Source organism: Scyliorhinus canicula, chromosome 3 (assembly GCF_902713615.1).
Source record: "Scyliorhinus canicula chromosome 3, sScyCan1.1, whole genome shotgun sequence".
NCBI classification, from domain to species: Eukaryota; Metazoa; Chordata; class Chondrichthyes; order Carcharhiniformes; family Scyliorhinidae; genus Scyliorhinus; species Scyliorhinus canicula.
The window spans coordinates 48868347-48888039 of NC_052148.1; the positions used below are offsets into that span (position 1 = coordinate 48868347).

Consider the following 19693-nt stretch of genomic DNA (forward strand, 5'->3'; position numbering starts at 1 on the left):
TCAGCTCTCCTCTCACCCCTGCCTTCAGCGCTTCCCAGACCCATGCTGCCGAGACCTCCCCCGTGTCGTTTACCTGCAGGTAGTTGAAATGAAAAATGAAATGAAAGTCGCTTATTGTCACAAGTAGGCTTCAATGAAGTTACTGTGAAAAGCCCCTAGACGCCACATTCTGGCACCTGTTCGGGGAGACTGGTACAGGAATGCGCTTCAGCATGCACTTCCTCACCCTCTCGCACACCGCTTCGTCCGCCAATAGCCCTACATCCAACCTCCATTGCGGGTGCTGCTTGCTATCCATACTAACCTGCAGGTCCACCCAGTGCGAAGCATGGTCCGAGATCGTAATCGGTGAATACCCCGTGTCCCCCACCCCTGCCAATCGGGCCCTACCCACGACAAAGAAATCTATCCGGGAATATACCTTGTGTATGTGGGAGTAAAAAGAAAATTCCTTGGCCGTCAGCTGCCTAAATCTCCATGGATCCACTCCCCCCATCTGCTCCATGAACCCTTTCAGCTCCTTTGCCATTGCTGGCACCTTACCCGTTCTCGAGCATGACCGGTCCAGGCCTGGATCAATAACCGTGTTAAAATCCCCTCCCATAATCAGCCTGTGCAAATCCCGGTCCGGAATCTTCCCTAGCTCCCTCTTTATAAAATCCCCATCATCCCAATCTGGTGCATATACATTGACCAGCACGACCTTCATCCCCTGCAGCTTGTCATTAGCCATGATATATCGGCCTCCCACACCCAAGACTATTCTCCCCACCTCAAATGCCACCCGCTTGTTAATCAGAATCGCAAACCCTCTAGTCTTTGTATCCAGCCCCGAATGGAAAACCTGACTAATCCAGCCTTTCCTCAACCTGACCTGATCCACTACTTTAAGGTGTGTCTCCTGCACATTACTACATCCGCCTTCAGTCCCCTCAGGTGCGCAAACACACGTGCCCACTTTACCGGTCCATTTAGCCCACGGACATTCCAGGTGACCAGCTAGTTGGGGGGGGGGGGGGGGGGGGTGTGCAATGTGCCCCCCCCCCCACACCCGCCGGTCAGCCATCCCCTTTCTTGGGCCCGCCTCCAGCCCATGCGCCGTGCCTCGTGCTGCCCTTCTAAAGGACTTTCTTAAAGGTGGGGGGAACTCGTGGAAGCATTTGGGGAGAAAATACCAAAGTATGAATTATGGGCAACTGGATGGCAAAGGGGAGGGAGATGTACCAGAGGCTGGAATAGGAGAAATGAAGAGTTCTGGTGGGTTGGGGTAGGGAAAAGAGTAGAGCAGGTATAGAGATGATAGACAACTCGGGAGGAAGAAGGCTATGAAGGGATTTAAAGTGAGGGGCAGGATTTACCACGCAACTGGCCACATGTTTTACAGCGGTCGGATCTTCTGGTCTCGCTGATGTCAAAAGGGTTTCCCTGGAGCCCATGACAGGGTGTGCCGTTGGCAGGACTAGAAGATCCTACCGGTCAGCTGAAATGTTCTAACTCAGGATATGGTTTTAGTAGCTGCCATTTACCTTGCTCTCCTTTTTTCTATGTCAGTTTTGTAAAACTCCATTGCCTTTTGGACCATATGCCTAATGTTGCCCTTTAATTGCATTTGTTCTTCTTCTAGAATAACGTAATTAGTGATTTCACACTCTTTGTGGGCCTTCACAAAATTTGCATACTCTTCAGCAATTAAATCCAGTTTGAGCTCCTTCATCACGTCTACTTTAGCTGGAGATTTTGCTAGCTGCCAAAGAAAAAAATTATAAGATTTAAGAATTTATCACAGGGTTACCGAACAATTACCTCGCACCATCAAGAAATTATAACTAACGGATTAGTAGCATAATGTTGAATGACATTTAAAGCCTGGGTTTGATTCCAGCCCAGTTTTGTTACCTCTGCATAATACTGGTATAATCTGAAGCTACTTATACTATGTCAATTTACATGGCATACTGTCTGCCATTCTGGACTGGAGCTTTCTACCTACCTCCTCAATTTGTATCTCTCTGACTCTGCTATCCATAATCCTGGGACAGCAACTGGTACAAAGCACAATGATCATGCTTTTAAAAATAAATTTAGAGTACCCAATTCATTTTTTTCCAATTATGGAGCAATTTAGCGTGGCCAATCCACCTACCGGGCACATTTTTTTTGGATTGTGGAGGTGAGATCCACGCAGACACGGGGAGAATGTGCAAAGTCCACACGGCAGTGACTTGGGCCAGGTTCGAACCCGGGTTGTCGGCACCGTGAGGCAGCAGTGCTAACCACTGCGCCACCGTGCTGCCCACACAATGATTATGTTATCAGGAATTCAAGAGACAAGTTTAGAATGGGGGTACTTGATGGCATTTCTGGAGCGGTTTGGGATTGGACCAAGATTTGTGAACTGGGTAGAGCTACTATATAAGGAGCCCAGGGCAAGTGTCTGCACAAACAACATCAGCTTGAGATACTTTTCTCTCCACCATGGGACTAGGCAGGGCTGTCCTATGTCCCCTCTGCTGTTTGCACTCGCGATTAAGCCGTTGGCCATTGCAATAAGATGTTCTGGGGTATGGAAAGGAATAGTGCGGGGGGGGGGGGGGGGGGGGGGGGGGGGGGATAGAGCATATAGTGTCCTTATATGCCGATGATTTGCTGTTATATGAGTCAAAACCTGACTGTGTCAATAGGGGGAATATTGGAGCTGCTTCGAGTGTTTAGGTCTTTCTCGGGGTACAAACTCAATCTAGACGAGAGTGAGTAATTTGTGGTGCCTCGGACAGGAGTGGGGGCAGGGGTGAGGGGGGCTGCCATTCCGTAGGGCAGGGACTCACTTTAGGTACCTGGGGGTGCAGGTTTGCCGGCGGGGGGGGGGGGCCTCCGCAGGGACAACATTTCTAGTTTGGTGGGGAGAGTGAAAGCTGATCTGGCAAGGTGGGATGGTCTCCCTCTGTCACAGGCGGGTCGGGTACAGGCGTTTTAAAATTAACGTGCTGCTGCGATTTCTGTTTATTTTTCAATGCCTGCCGATTTTCCTGCCAAAGGCTTTTTTCAGAGAGATTGAGGGAAGGATTACTTTGTTCATATGGGGAGGGAAGGTGGCCAGAGTTAGAAAGGTGCTACTACAAAGGGGAAGGCAGGCATGAGGTTTGGGTCTTCCGAATCTGATGTATTACTACTGGGCGGCGAATGTGGAGAAGGTGCGGAGCTGGGTCAGAGGGGTTGATTCCCAGTGGGTCAGAATGGAGGAGAGTTTGTGCAGGAGGTCGGGATTGAAAGCACTAGCAACAGCGCCGCTCCCGATAGCCCCGGGGAAATACTCAGGGAGTCCGGTAATAATAGCTTCATTGAGAATTTGGAGGCAGTTTCGCCAATACTTCAGAGTTGGGGGCAGGGTCAAGGGAAATGCTGATTCGGGAGAACCACAGATTTGAGCCAGGGAGGTGGGATGGAAATTTTCGGAAATGGGAGTAGAAGGGGATTGAGACACTAAAAGATTTGTTTCTTAGGGTTCGGTTTGCAGGGCTGAAGGTGCTGGAAGCGAAGTATGGGGTGGAACAGGGGGAAATGTTTAGATACATGCAGGTTCGAGATTTTGCCAGAAAGGAGAGACAGAGCTTCCGGGTGGAGCCGGCCACCACATTGCTGGAGGAGATGCTGACGACAGGGGGATTGGAGAAGGGGGTTGTGTCAGCGGTTTACGGAGCTATTTTGGAAGAGGAGAAGGCACCCCATGGAAGGGATCAAAGCAAAGTGAGAGGAAGAGTTGGGAGAGGATATGGAGGAGGGGTTCTGGTATGAGGTGCTCCAGAGAGTGAATGCCTCCACCTTGTGTGCGAGGTTGGGGCTGATACAGCTGAAGGTGGTATTCAGAGCACACCTCACGAGGGCTAGGCTGAGCCGATTCTTTGAAGGAGTAGAAGATGTGTGTGAACGTTGAGAGGGGAGGGGGGGGGGGGGGGGGGGGGGGGGGCTGTTAATCACGTTCATACGTTTTGGTCCTGTCCAAAGCTAGAGGATTACTGGAAGGAGGTTTTTAGCGTCATTTCTAAAGTGGTGCACGTGAAACTGACCCAGGCCATATTCGGGGTGACGGACTAGCCAGGGTTGGAAACGGGTGCGGAGGCAGATGTTGTAGCCTTCGCCTCGTTGATCGCCCGAAGGCGGATCCTGATAGGCTGAAGTGCAATCTCTCCACCCTGTGCCCTGGCGTGATGGGGGGGACCTGTTGGAATTCTTGACTCTCGAGAAGGTTAAGTTTGAACTGAGGGGAAGGATGGAAGGGTTGTACAATTCATGGGCATTATTCATCATGCACTTTCAAGAACTGGATAACATTGAACATTAGTTGGGGGGTGTGGGTGGGAGGGTTGGGGGAGGGGGGCGGTGTGTGTTGATGGTGACTATGGGTGATTCCTGATTCATTTTTGTCATTTGTTTACGTGAACATGCGGGCTAATGTTTGGGGTTTGGTGGGAAGATGGAATCGTTGTTATTGATTTGGGGATTGGCATATTTGTTACTGATTATTGTTTGTTGTTAGTGGGTGTAAATTTGGGAGAAAAAGGAGGAGAATAAAAAATATTAAAAATAAAAAATCCAAGAAACAAGTTCAAATTCCATAAGGGAAATGGGAGTTTAAATTCAGTTAATTAAATCAATATGGAATAAAACACTAGTCTCGGTAACAGTACCCATGAAACTACCTGATTATCATTAAAAATTAATTTGGTTCACTAGAGGACATTGGGAAAGAAAATCTGCCATCTTTACCCTGGCTTGGCATATATGTGACTGCAGATCTTTGAAATGACCCAGCAAGCCATTTAGTTGTTTCAATATTCTACACAAAACTATAGCACGGTAGCATAGTGGGTAGCACTATTGCTTCACAGCACCAGTGTCCCAGTTCGATTCCCGTCTTGGGTCACTGTCTGTGTGGAGTCTGCATGTTCTCCCCGTCTGCATGGGTTTCCCCCGTGTGCTCCGTTTTCCTCCAACAATTCCCGAAAGACTTGTGAATTGGACATTCTGAATTCTCCCTCAGTGTACACGAACAGGGGCTGAAGTGCGGCGACTAGGGACTTTTCACAGTAACTTCATTGTAGTGTTAATGTAAGCCTACTTGTGGCAATAATAAAGATTATTATTACAGTAAGGATAAAACGGAATGGACCTGGCATCGACCTCAGTACCAAATATAATGAAGGATTGTTTGAGACTCACAGGCCGGGATTCTCCCCCAACCGGTGGGCGGGCCGTACTGGCGCCAAAGAGTGGAGAAGGTGGGATGACTGCACAACAAGGCTACTCATCTGCACCCAGGAGATAGTTGATACAACTCGGTGAGAGCCTATTGAAACCAAATAAAGAAATGCAATGGATTTTCCAATCAGCCTGCTCGTCCCTGAAGGCGAAGTGGGGCCAGTTTTGGTGCCTGAAGTTGGCCAACTGGCAGCGGACCATGTTGCCAAGACTAATGGCAGGCCTAGAGGCCCTCACAACCTTCCCTTTGGAACACTTCTAATACTAAATTTCTGAACTCATACGTCAGTCTGCTATTGTGCCTCCAATCAAGTCTTAGCCCCTCAAAGCCTGATTAACTGGATGTCTCTTATGGGTACCTAACAAGCAGACAAATTCTATCACTGCATCACCATCCATTTTAAAGAAACTCTGTGCAGCTATCATCAGCTAGGAACTGACTGGAAATTCTCTGAGCAGGAACCCCCGCCCCTCTTGACTTCGACATTTCTCACGTGAACTGATATTCATATTGTAAAAATTCATTTTTATGGGATGTGGGCTTCACTGGCTAGGACATCATTACCCATTCTTAATTACGCTTGAAAATTTGGTGCTGAGCTGCCTTCTTGAACTGCCGAAGTCCACGTCATGTATATTGTACACCCACTGTGTTATTAGGGACAGAGTTCCAGGAGTTTGACCAATTGACAGTGAAGGATTGGTAATACATTTCCAAGTCAGGATGGCGAATGACTTGGAGGGGAACTTCCAGGTAGTGGTGTTCCCATGTATTTACTGCCCTTGTTCTTCTAGATGGTAGTGGTCATCGGTTTAGAAGGTGCTGCCTCAGGAGGTTTGGTGAGTTCCTGCAGTGTATCTTCCAGATGGTACACACTGCTGTTAGTGTGCATTGGTGGTGGAGGGAGTGAATGTCAGTAACATGACACATATAGAATGTTCTGCACAGAAACAGGCTCAACTGGTTGATGCTCCAAAACGAGCCCCCCCCCCCCCACCCTTTTGCATCAAATCCCATCGACATGTTTATTTTCTAAGCAACTCATTGACATTATGCATTAGTTTCTCCCTCTTTCAGAGCTACCTGAATGTGCTATTTATGTTACGATCCTCATTGATTATATAACTGGAAGGGAAGATTCCAGAATGGAACCCTGACTCATAAGACCGTAGCTTTTGCTTTTCTTTATAAAACATGAAGGAACATGAAGGAACATAGTCGCCGGAATGTGGCGACTAGGGGCTTTTCACAGTAACTTCATTGAAGCCTACTCTTGCCAATAAGTGATTTTCATTTCATTTCATTCATTCATAAAAAGTCCCTTTTAAGCACACAAGATGACGGTAATAAAATACACGCATTCTGCTCTGAACCCAAGTTAGAGTCTGTGGATTTCTTCTTAAAATCCCCCTAGATGATGATTACGCGAGAGTTTCAAAACTTCCTCTCCAAAACACGCTTTAAAATCTTCTCATAATTATGCTTTCCCTTCGCAGTTTGCAATCTGAAATCCAGTCCAGGTTTTACACATTACCCTTTAATCCAAGCTTCCGCTCCACTTTTAATAGTGAATCCATTCCAAAATTTTACCCCACCCCCTTTAGGTTCTCTTTATCTTAACTGCTTTTACACAAACTCCAAGGTCCAGCCACCGAGTTCCACAGTTATTTCAACTCAAGTTCCACGGGCTGTAGCAAAATGTCACACACCTGAAAATCACTTTAGATATCTTTCTGGCATCGCAGCCTTTTTTTTTCCAGCTCTGTCTGTCTTTACTGAACAGTTCTCTGTTTCAGTACCTTTAACCTGAGTCTAATTGAAAACTTCTCTCCATTTCTCTAGTTTCCTTAATTAGCTGTTCTTCAGATCTCTGCACTTGCTTTCTTAACCATTACTCCATGGTCTGGCTTTTCTTCCAGCAAAGCTGAGAGAGATGTTCCCTCTATAGCCTTCGAAAACCAATCTAGCAGAGCTGTGAGAGTTGCTTTCTCTCTCACTACCTATTTCCAACTGCTCTGGCTTCCAGTTAAAACTAACACAAAGGAAAGCACTTCTATGGAAAGTGGGCCCCCATTGTCTTCTCCTTCTCTAGGCTCTTATTTATCCTGCAACCCTCTTTAAGCACAGTAGAAACACAGTTGAAAGTTAACAAACCCCCACACATACAAACACCGTTGTCTAACAGGAATCTAACTAGAGTTTTTACCCTTCTGGGCACAGAAGCATTAAATTAAACACACTTAAAACTTTAACTTATTTCTAGTGTTTACAATACTAAAGTTGAAAGGGAGGATAACTTGCAGGAAGAAGTTCTGAAAAAATTAATAGTTGATAGTGGGGCAGCGCGGTGGCGCAGTGGTTAGCACTGGGACTGCGGTGCTGAGGACACTGGTTCGAATCCTGGCCCTGGTTCACTGTCCGTTTGGAGTTTGCGCATTCTCCCCGTGTCCGCGTGGGTTTCACCCCCACAACCCAAAGATGTGCAGGGTAGGTGGATTGTACATGCTAAATTGCCCCTTCATTGGAAACAAAATTAATTGGATACTCTAATTTTTTTTTAAGTAGTTGATAGAGGACAGGGACTTAATAACTGTGGCTTCACAGCGCCAGGGTCCCAGGTTCAATTCCCAGCTTGGGTCACTGTCTGTGTGGAGTCTGCACATTCTCCCTGTGTCTACGTGAGTTTCCTCCGGGTGCTCTGGCTTCCTCCCACAAGTCCCGAAAGCTGTGCTGTTAGGTGAATAGGACATTCTGAATTCTCCCTCTCTGTACCCGAAAAGGCGCTGGAATGTGGCGACGAGGAGCTTTTCACAGTAACTTCATTGCAGTGTTAATGTAAGCCTACTTGTGGCAATAAAGATTATTATTATAAGTACAGCATCTGTAACTAGAAATTTAATGGAACTGAAGAGTGACAAATCCCCAGGATCTGAACTCTCTCCCACAAACAGTCGTTGGAGGCAGTTATGTTGTTAATTTTAAATCCAAGGGTATTAAAGGAAGTAGGGGAGCACATTGTAGGTGCCCTAACTAGAATCTTTCAGAGTTCCCTAGATTCAGAAGTAGTCCTTCTGGATTGGAAAACTGCACTTGTCACTCCACTTTTTAAGAAGGGTGGGAGACGGAAACCAGGGAATTACAAAGAACAAAGAAAAGTACAGCACAGGAACAGGCCCTTCGGCCCTCCAAGCCTGTACCGACAATGCTACCCATCCAAACTAAAATCTTCCACACTTCCGGGGTCCGTATCCCTCTATTCCCATCCTATTCATGTATTTGTCAAGATGCCCCTTAAACATCACTATCGTCCCTGCTTCCACCACCTCTTCCGACAGCGAGTTCCAGGCACCCCCTACCCTCTGTGTAAAAAACTTACCTCGTACATCTCCTCTAAACCTTGCCCCTCGCACCTTAAACCTATGCCCCCGAGTAATTGACCCCTCTACCCTGGGAAAAAGTCTCTGACTAGCCACTCTGTCTATGCCATTCATGATTTTGTAGACCTTTGTCAGGTCGCCCCTCAACCTCCTTCGTTCCAGTGAGAACAAACCAAGTTTATTCAACCTCTCCACATAGCTAGTGCCCTCCATACCAGGCAACATCCTGGTAAATCTCTTCTGCACCCTCTTTAAAGCGTCCACATCCTTCTGGTAGTGTGGCGACCAGAATTGAACACGATACTCCAAGTGTGGCCTAACTAAGGTTCTATATAGCTGCAACATGACTTACCAATTTGTATATTCAAAGCCCCGGCCAATGAAGGCAAGCATGCTGTATGCCACCTTGACTACCTACTCCACCTGTGTTGCCCCTTTCAGTGACCTGTGGATCTGTACACCAATATCTCTCTGACTGTCAATTCTCTTGAGGGTTCTACCATTCACTGTATCTTCCCTACCTGTATTAGACCTTCCAAAATACATTACCTCACATTTGTCCAGATTAAACTCCATCTCCAAACGATCTAAATCCTGCTGTATCCTCTGACAGTCCTCATCGCTATCCGCAATTCCACCAACCTTTGTGTCGTCCGCAAACTTACTAATCAGACCAGTTACATTTTCCTCCAAATCATTTATATATACTCCGAACAGCAAAGGTCCCGGCACTGATCCCTGCGGAACACCACTAGTCACAGCTCTCCAATCAGAAAAGCACCCTTCCATTGCTACTCTCTGCCTTCTGTGACCTAGCCAGTTCTGTATCCATCTTGCCAGCTCATCTCTGATCCCAGTCTGCCATAAGGGACCTTGTCAAAGGCCTTACTGTAGTCCATATAGACAACATCCACTGCCCCTACCTGCATTAATCATCTTTGTGACCTCCTCGAAAAACTATCAAAAAATTACAGACCGGTCAGCCTAACATCTGTGGTGGGGTCTATAATCAGGGATGGGGGTAACTAAGCACCTCTAAACATTTTGGTCAATCATGTAGAGCCAGCATGGATTTGTGAAGGTACGGTCATGCATGACTAATAGAACATAGAACATGGAACATACAGTGCAGAAGGAGGCCATTTGACCCATCGAGTCTGCACCAACCCACTTAAGCCCTCACTTCCACCCTATCCCCTTAACCCATAACCTCTCCTAAACCTTTTGGTGACTAAGGGCAATTTATCATAGCCAATCCACCTAACCTGCACACCTTTGGACTGTGGGTGAAACAGGAGTACCTGGAGGAAACCCACGCAGACATGGGGAGAACGTGCAGACTCCGCACAGACAATGACCCAGCGGGGAATCGAACCTGGGACCCTGGCACTGTGAAGCCACAGTGGTATCCACTTGTGCTACTGTGCTGCCCACACTTTTATTGACTTTTTTAAAAAGGTGACTAAGGTAGTGGACAGGGGATTTTCTATGAATGTTATTTATATGGACTTCCAGAAGGCAATTGATTAGGTCCCATATAGGAGACTGTTAACTAAGGTGGGAGTCCATGGAGCTGAGGGCATATTATTTACATTGTTAGGAGTGGTAGGCGACAGAGAATAGGGATAATGGGTAATTACTCTAATTGGCAGGAGGTGACTAGTGGTGCACCACAAGGATCTGTGTCAATTATTCACATTGTTCATTAATGACTTGGATGATGGCATTGAAAATCATACATCCAAATATGCTGCTAATACAAAGTTAGGTGGCATTGTAGACAGCCTAAATGATAGCATAAAACTGCAAGGAGATATTGACAGACTCAGTGAATGGGCAAGATTGTGGCAGATGGAATTCAATGTAAGCATCCCCTTTGGATCAAAAAAGGATAGATTAAAGTACTTTCTAGATGGACAGAGGTTAGGTACAGTGGATGTCCAAAGATACTCGGGGGTTCAGCTGCAAAGAACCATAAAACTCCACGAGCAAGTGCAGAAAATAATCAAAAAGGCTAATGGAATGCTAGCCTTTTTATCTAGAAGATTGGAATATGAAGACAAAAAAGTTACTGCTGCAGCTATACAAAACTTTAGTTCGAGCCCACTTGATGTATTATGAGCAGATCTGAGAAATACACCTTAAGAAGGATATTTTGGCCTTGGAGGGAGTGCAATGTCAGTTTACAAAAATGATACCTGGATACAGGGGTTGAGTTACAAGGAAAGATTACACAAATTGGACCTGTTTTCGCTAGAATTTAGAAGGTTAAGGGGTAATCTGATGGAAGTCTTCAAGATATTAATAAGACCATACTACATAGGAGCAGAATTATCCATGACCCCTGATCCACTTATTGATCAAAAACCTATCTATCTTTGTCTTAAAGACACTCAGTGATTTGGCCTCCACAGCCTTCTGCTGCAAAGAGTACCACAGATTCACCACCCTCTGGCTGAAGAAATTCTTCCTCATCTCTATTTTAAAGGATCATCTCTTTAGTCTGAGATTGTGTCCTCGGCTTCTAGTTTTTCCTACAAGTGGAAACATCCTCTCCACGTCCACTCTATCCAGGCCTTGCAGTATCCTGCAAGTTTCAATAAGATCCCCCTCATCCTTCTAAACTCCAACGAGTACAGACCCAGAGTCCTCAACCTTCCTCATACGACAAGCTCTTCATTCCAGGGATCATTCTTGTGAACCTCCTCTGGACCCTTTCCAAGACCAGCACATCCTTCCCAAAACTGTTCACAATATTCACAATGGGGTCTGCCCAGAGCTCTATACAGCCTCAGAAGTACATCCCTGGTCTTGTATTCTAGCCTTCTTGACAGGAATGCTAACATTGCATTTGCCTTCCTAACTGCCGACTGAACTTTCACGTTAACCTTAAGAGAATCGTGAACAAGGACTCCCAAGTCCCTTTGTGCTTCTGATTTCCTAAGCATCTTTCCATGTAGAAAATAGTCTATGCCTCCATTTTTTATTCCAAAGTGCATAATCTCGCACGTTTCCACATTGTATTCCATCTAACACTTCTTTGCCCACTCTCCCAGCCTATCCAAGTCCTTCTGCAGCCGGCCTGCTTCTTCAATACTACCTGCCCCTCTACAGATCTTTGTATCATCTACAAACCTAGCAACAGTGCCTTCAGTTCCTTCCTCCAGATCGTTAATGTATATTGTGAAAAATTGTGGTCCCAGCACCGACCCCTGAGGTACACCACTAGTCACTGGCTGCCATCCTGAAAAAGACCCTTCTATCTCCACTATCTGCCTTCTGCCAGTCAGCCAATCTTCTATCCATACCAGGATCTTACCCTGAACACAATGGGCTCTTAATTTATTTAACAGTCTCCTATGCGGCACCTCGTTAAAGGCCTTCTGGAAATCTAAATAAATCATGTCTACTGGTTCTCCTTTGTCTAACGTTCTTGTTACTTCCTCAAAGAACTCTAACAGATTTGTCAGACATGACCTCCTCTTGACGAAGCTGTGCTGACTCAGTCCTATTTTACCATGCACTTCCAATAATCTGCGATCTCATCTTTAATAATGGCTCTAAAATCTTACCAATGAACGAAGTCAGGCTAACCGGCCTATAATTTCCTGTCTTCTGCCTCTCTCCCTTCTTAAACAGGGGTGTTACATTAGCCACTTTCCAGTCCGCTGGGACTCTTCCTGTATCATGTATTTGCTCATTTTTTGCTTTGTTTGAACTCCTGTTCTGCACTGTAACCAATCACTGTTCGTCGATGTACCATTTGTCAATGTTTTCTGTTGATTATTCTTTTTGTCTACTATGTACGTACCGTGTACATTCTCTCGGCTGAAGAAAAATACTTTTCACTGTACTTCGGTACATGTGAAAATAAATCAAATCAATAATCAAATCCAGTGATTCCTGAAAGATTGTCACCATTGCCTCCACAATCTCCTGAGCTATCTCTTTTAGAACCCTGGGGTGCAGTCCATCTGGTCCAGGTGATTTATCTACCTTCAGACATAGAACATAGAACAGTACAGCACAGAACAGGCCCTTCGGCCCTCGATGTTGTGCCGAGCAATGATCACCCTACTCAAACCCACGGATCCACCCTATACCCGTAACCCAACAACCCCCCCCCCCCCCCCCCCCCCCCTTAACCTTACTTTTTAGGACACTACGGGCAATTTAGCATGGCCAATCCACCTAACCCGCACATCTTTGGACTGTGGGAGGAAACCGGAGCACCCGGAGGAAACCCACGCATACACGGGGAGGACGTGCAGACTCCACACAGACAGTGACCCAGCCGGGAACCGAACCTGGGACCCTGGAACTGTGAAGCATTTATGCTAACCACCATGCTACCGTGCTGCCCCAGTTCAGTTTCCCCAGAACCTTTCAGTTTCCCCAGAACCTTCTCCTTAATAATGGTCACTGCACTCACCTCTACCCCCTGGTTCTCCTGGAGCTCTGGCATCCCACTGGTGTCTTCCACCGTGAAGACTAATGCAAAGTAACTATTCAGTTCATCTGCCATTTCTTGTTTCCTATTATTACTTCACCAGCCACATTTTCCAGTTGTCCAATGTATATTTTTGCCTCTCTCTTACCTTTTATATATTGAAAAAAACTCTTCCTATCTTCTTTTATATTACCAGCTAGCTTGCCCACTGCTTGCTTTTAAAGGCTTCCCAATCCTCTGGCTTCCCACTAATCCTCGCCACTTTGTATGCTTTTTCTTTAGCTTTTATGCTGTCCTTGACTTCCCTTGTCACCCATGGATGCTTTGTCCTCACCTTAGCATGTTTTCTCCTCCTTGGGATGAATTTCCGTTGTGCCTCCCGAATAACCTCCAAAAACTCCTGCCATTGCTGCTCCACTGTCTTCCCTGCTAGGCTCCTTTTCCAATCAACTCTGGACAACTCCTCCCTCATGTCTTTGTAGTTTCCCTTATTTAATTGTAATGCCGTTACATCTGATTGCAGCTCTCAAACTGCAGGGTAAATTTTATCATATTGCTCCCTAAGGGTTCCTTCACCTTAAGTTCTCTGATCAAGTCTGCCTCATCACACATCACCAAATCCAGAATTGCCTGTTCCCTAGTAGGCTGTGTCACAAGGTGCTCCAAAAAACATCTCTTGGACATTCCACAAATTCCTTTTCTTGGGATCCACTACCACAACTTGATTTTCCCAGTCCACCTGCATATTCAAGTCGCCCCATGATTATTGTATTATTGCCTAGGGGAGGACAGGGTAAAGATAAACTGATGCTAGGAAGCACTTCTTCCCTACTGCCATCAGACTTTTTCATAGATAGAATTTACAGTGCAGAAGGAGGCCATTCGACCCATCGAATCTGCACCGGCTCTTGGAAAGAGCACCGTGCCCAAGGTCAACATCTCCACCCTATCCCCATAACCCAGTAACCCCACCCAACACTAAGGCATTTTTTGACACTATGGGCAATTTATCATGGCCAATCCACCTAACCTGCACGTCTCTTGACTGTGGGAGGAAACCGGAGCACCCGGAGGAAACCCACGCACACACGAGGAGGATGTGCAGACTCCGCACAGACAATGACCCAAGTCGGAATCGAACCTGGGACCCTGGAGCTGTGAAGCAATTGTGCTATGCACAATGCTACCGTGCTGCCCGACCTGAATGGTACCTCGTATTAAGTTGATCTTTTCTCTACACCTTGCTATAACTGTAACATTATATTCTGCAGTCTCTCCTTTCTCCCTTATGTACGGTGTGCATTGTTTGTACAGCATGCAAGAAACAATACTTTTCTCTGTATACTAATACATGTGACAATAATAAATCAAATCAAAAAAGGGTGGTTGAGGCTTGGAACTCTCACACAAAAGTTGAAGCTGGAACAGTTGTTAATTTAAAATCTGAGATTGATCGATTTTTGTTAAGCAAAGATATTAAGGGATATGGGCCAAAGGCAGGTATTTGGAGTTAGGTCACAGATCAACCATGGTCTCATTGAATGATGGGATCGGCAAGAGGGGCTGAATGGTCAACGCCTGATCCCATGTTTCATAGAACATAGAACAGTACAGCACAGAACAGGCCCTTCGGCCCTCGATGTTGTGCCGAGCAATGATCACCCTACTCAAACCCATGCATCCACCCTATACCCGTACCCCAACAACCCCAACAAGGGGCAGCGCGGTAGCATGGTGGTTAGCATAAATGCTTCACAGCTCCAGGGTCCCAGGTTCGATTCCCGGCTGGGTCACTGTCTGTGTGGAGTCTGCACGTCCTCCCCGTGTGTGCGTGGGTTTCCTCTGGGTGCTCCGGTTTCCTCCCACAGTCTAAAGATGTGTGGGTTAGGTGGATTGGCCATGCTAAATTGCCCGTAGTGTCCTTAAAAGTAAGGTTAAGGGGGGGTTGTTGGGTTACGGGTATAGGGTGGATACGTGGGTTTGAGTAGGGTGATCATTGCTCGGCACAACATTGAGGGCCGAAGGGCCTGTTCTGTACTGTACTGTTCTACTGAACCCCCCTTAACCTTACTTTTTAGGACACTACGGGCAATTTAGCATGGCCAATCCACCTAATCCGCACATCTTTGGACTGTGGGAGGAAACCGGAGCACCCGGAGGAAACCCACGCACACACGGGGAGGACGTGCAGACTCCGCACAGTGACCCAGCTGGGAATCAAACCTGGGACCCTGGAGCTGTGAAGCATGTATGCTAACCACCATGCTACCCTACTACCACGACAAATAAAAAATCCCTGAGAACGACCTTTGTTTTGCTAACACTTACCAAACCCACAGAGCAGGGAGTTGGGCCTTTCACCTCCCTGTTACAATTCTTTCCTCGGCATTTCGCCGCCATCGCCAGTTTCTGATCAGCGGGTAACCAGCAACTGCACCAGCAACAGCTGCGCGCCCAGTCACTATAGCAACGGCCAAACACACGCCTCCCTCCGGTTTCCAGCGTCGTCATAGTAACGGGACCTGGTCTGACTGCATTTTAAATTATGGCTGCTTGAGAAAAATATCCTGTGTTCATTTTCTCTCTCAGATATTTCACTTTGTAATTAATTCTAATATTAACTCCTGGGTCATTTTTGTTTTAAAGTCAGCTTCTAAGATGACGCGCGACCTGATTAACATACCGCCGCGAGACGTCTCCTGGATGGGCGGGAATTTCAAACAGACGGGGGCGGGAATTTCAAACAGACGGGGCCGGTTTTTTTTAAATGAACATTTAGCGAGTGGGCAGTGCTTCTGACTCCAGGCGGGAATTAGGAACAAGATTGAAAAAAAAACTGCACGGCCAGGTAGTTTGTTTTTATTCATGGTTTAAGTTGAATGTGGGGCTCGGCCGAAACTGACCGATCCTTGCGGGCTGAGGCGAGCTCGGCTTCTGTGGCCTCTCGGCCTGGGGGGTCCTCCAGAGGGAGGGAGAGGGTGGGGCCTCCAGAGGGAGGGAGAGGGTGGGGCCCGCCCGCCCCCGCCGCCGCCGCCGCCCCCGCCGCCGCCCCCGCCCGATCAACGTACCGATGGGCCGAGTCCGTGTGATGGTTTTCTAGTGACATGGTTTTCAGCTGCATTGGATTCCAATTTTGTGATTCCAGTTCTGCCACTGTTGGGAACATATCAGAACTGTTTACATTTGTATAGCGCCTTTCAGGTTCAGGATAAATACTAGCCAGTAAGGTCTGCCCTCCTTCGAAATGATGTCATTGGGATTTTGTTTTACATCCACCGAATGTAAGGAAGACACTAAAACATCGTCAAGATGAATGAAGACTTTGAGACAATATGCGAGTCATCAATAGCATTGACAAAGATATCATAGAATTTACAGTGCAGAAGGAGGCCATTTGGCCCATCGAGTCTGCACCAGCTCTTGGAAAGAGCACCCTACCTAAGGTCAACACCTCCCCCTAACCCAATAACCCAGTGTGGCGCTAACAATTATACTCAAAGCTGAGCGACTAGTACAATAGAGGCTTTATTGCTGTACGATGTTATCCCTCCATCTGCAACAGTAGACTAAGGGTCTGAGCAGCTCTCATACATTTATACATAAGCTCCCTGTGGGCGGAGCTAGCCGGCAGGGGCTGACCGGAGGAACCTGTATTACAGGTACAGGCATACATCCCCCTACTGCAGTACACATAACTACAGTGGTTATCTCACCACACCCAGTAACCATGTATGCTTTGCCAACAGGTAGATGTCTTGTAATGAAAAGAAAACGGTTAGGATGTTATGTTGATCGGCAGCATCTGTGGAGATTAATAGTTATTGTTTTGGGTTGGGGTGACTTTTCACGTCCACCTGAATCCTGGGCCATGATCTTTCTTTTGATTTGGTTTGATTTATTATTGTCATATATACAGTGAAAAGTATTGCTTCTTGCATGCAATGCAGACAATGCATACCGTGCATAGGGAAGGAAAGAGATGCTACAGAATGTAATGTAGTCTGTACCAATCGCTTCTGTCAATGTTCTCTGTTGGTTATTCTTCGTGTCTACTGTGTACATTCCTCCGCCGCAGAAAAATACTTTTCACTGTACTGCGGTACATGTGACAATAAATCAAGTTACAGTCATAGCTAGGGTTGAAAAGACCAACTTAATACGAGGTAGGTCAATTCAAAAGTTGATGACTGTAGGGAAGAAGCTGTTCTTGAGTCGGTTGGTACGTGACCTCAAACTTGTAACTTTTTCCTGACGGAAGAGGGTGGAAGAGAGTATGGGGTGCGTGGGATTGTTAATTATGCTGGTTGCTTTTCCGAGACAACAGGAATTGTAGACCGAGTCAATGGATGGGAGGCTGGTTTGCATGATGGACTGGGCTACATTCACAACCTTTTGTAGTTTCCTGCGGTCTTGGGCAGAGCAGGATACATACTACTTCTAGCCCTGCCACAGCGGGGTTCTCCACAGCAGATGCAGCGAGCCGTTTAAATCTCAGTTGACTTTCCCGGAACGGGAAGATCCTGCCAATGGGCGGGGCTGAAAAGTCCCACCCATAAATTTGGTTTCTCAGAAGTGCAAATGTGTTACGGTGCAGAAAACGAGCATTCAGCCTGTTGTGCCTGCACCGGCTCTCCGCATGATGTTATGATTTCTCTAACCCAGCACAGTGTTTTCACTTAAACAATGCTCTATTTAATGCCTGGATTGAACTTGCCTCCACCACCCTCACAGGCATTGCATTCCAGATCCAGATTCCAGAACTAATTATTGTGTGAAAGTTTTTTCCTGCATCGCATTTGCTTCTTTTGAAAATGACTTTGAAATCCATGCCCCCTTATTCTTGATTCTTTTTTAATAAGCGGAAATAGTTTCTCCCCATCTACTCAGTCCAATCCCCTCGATTTTGAACATATCTATCAAATCTTCTCTTTGCCTTCTTCAAGGAGTTGTTGCCTTCTTTACTTTGGGGTGAACCACAAGCTGTTTCTTATATCGACCCAAATGACCACACCAATATGTTAGCTCAAAAACTATTTATTTTATTAATAACACAAGACGTGTATCTCTGTAATAACACACTGTGGCTCTGTACTAAACTACAACTAACGACTAAGGTGACCTTTACTTAACTTCGAGTGACTGGCCCAGTGCGAGATAAGGCACATCCGGGTCCACGTGGTTGGTTTGGAAGTTGTTGGATTCGTCTCAGCTGGGCTCGTCCTTCAGGAATGGTTGCGGGTCCTTGAACTTGGTTGTTCTGCTGCAGTTGGTCGCGCACAGGCCAAGATTCATGTCACATTACATTCACCCCTCACCATCTGGCCTGGGCTTGCAAAATCCTATCAACTGTTCTGGTTTGAGTCAATTCACACCTCTTTAACCTGGAATTACCCCTATCTCTGGATCTGTAAAGATTTGATTACCCGCAAATGCTCGCATTCCAAGCATTGTCTGGCATCTTTGACTTTGTCTATATATACATATATATATATGTTTCTGGAACATACCTCTTCATTCACCTGAGGAAGGAGCAGTGCTCCGAAAGCTTGTGTTTGAAACAAACCTGTTGGACTTTAACTTGGTGTTGTAAGATTTCTTACTGTGCTCATCCCAGTCCAACGCCGGCATCTCCACATTGTTTCTTATATAGACCGAGTGACCACACTTGTGTATTGAAGTGTTCAAAGACAGTTTATTAATAACAAGACTTATTTCTACATGCAATTTCTACGCACTGAACTAGATCTAATAACTAAGATGACCTTTGCTTAACTTCGGGGTGACCGGCTCTGTGTGAGAGATGAGGCCTTTATCTGTGTCCACATGGGTCGGTTGGAAGTCTTCAGGTTTGTCTCGGCTGGGCTCATCCTTCAGCTAGCGATCGTGGGTCCTTGAACTTGGCTGGTTGATATGCTGCAATTGGTCGCACACAGGCCGGTCCAAAAGGTCAATCCCTAGTGCACAGGGATTTTTATCCTTCTCTTTCGTGCCCCTCTGGGCAGTCCTATCTCGAGCTCCAATGATCGATAGAGTTTTGATCACCCTCATTGATCCTGGCCAATTAGGAGCTGGATACTTCGGTGGCTGGGCGGGTCCCAGCTATCATTGTCCTCGGCACGTAGGCTTTTCCAAATAAGATGAAATGGCGTTGGTTAGTCTGTTACTGTTGTAGCTCCTTGATTCAAACTCTATTGTCCTAGGGAAAATGGTGATTGACTCTTTTTAAAAAAAAAAAATATAAATTTAGAGTACCCAATTCATTTTTTTCCAATTAAGGGGCAATTTAGCGTGGCCAATCCACCTAATCTGCACATCTTTGCATTGTGGGTGTAAAACTCACTCAAACACGGGAAGAATGTGCAAACTCCACACGGACAGTGACCCAGAGCCGGGATAGAACCTGGGACCTCGATGCTGTGAGGCAACAATGTTAACTACTGTGCCACCGTGCTGCCCATGATTCACTCTTAATGGGTACAAGTTTCGGTCAGGTCTGGCTTCTTTGCACAATACACAGGCTGTGTACTTGTCTGTCTCGAAGTTGACCACAATTCCCATGGGCCTTTGCAGGAGGCTATTTTAGATGGCTGCAAGTTCAGAAGGATGAGA

The 19693-nt window shown here is 46.4% G+C and overlaps 2 protein-coding genes across 2 annotated transcripts in view; one reads left to right on the forward strand and one right to left on the reverse strand.

The window, feature by feature from the left end:
• LOC119962643 (cilia- and flagella-associated protein 53-like) overlaps positions 1-15693 on the reverse strand; it is an 82359-nt gene extending 66666 nt beyond the window's left edge. The window contains exons 1-2 of the mRNA XM_038790511.1: positions 15413-15693; positions 1527-1744 (exon numbers count right to left, since the gene is read on the reverse strand). Of these exons, the coding sequence (XP_038646439.1) occupies positions 1527-1744; positions 15413-15595 (401 nt within the window). The 5' untranslated portion in view covers positions 15596-15693. The remainder of the gene's footprint in view (positions 1-1526; positions 1745-15412) is intronic.
• The window catches only part of ska1 (spindle and kinetochore associated complex subunit 1), a 58904-nt gene continuing 54875 nt past the window's right edge, over positions 15665-19693 (forward strand). The window contains exon 1 of the mRNA XM_038790512.1: positions 15665-15932. The gene's annotated coding sequence lies outside the window, so the exon portion shown is untranslated. The remainder of the gene's footprint in view (positions 15933-19693) is intronic.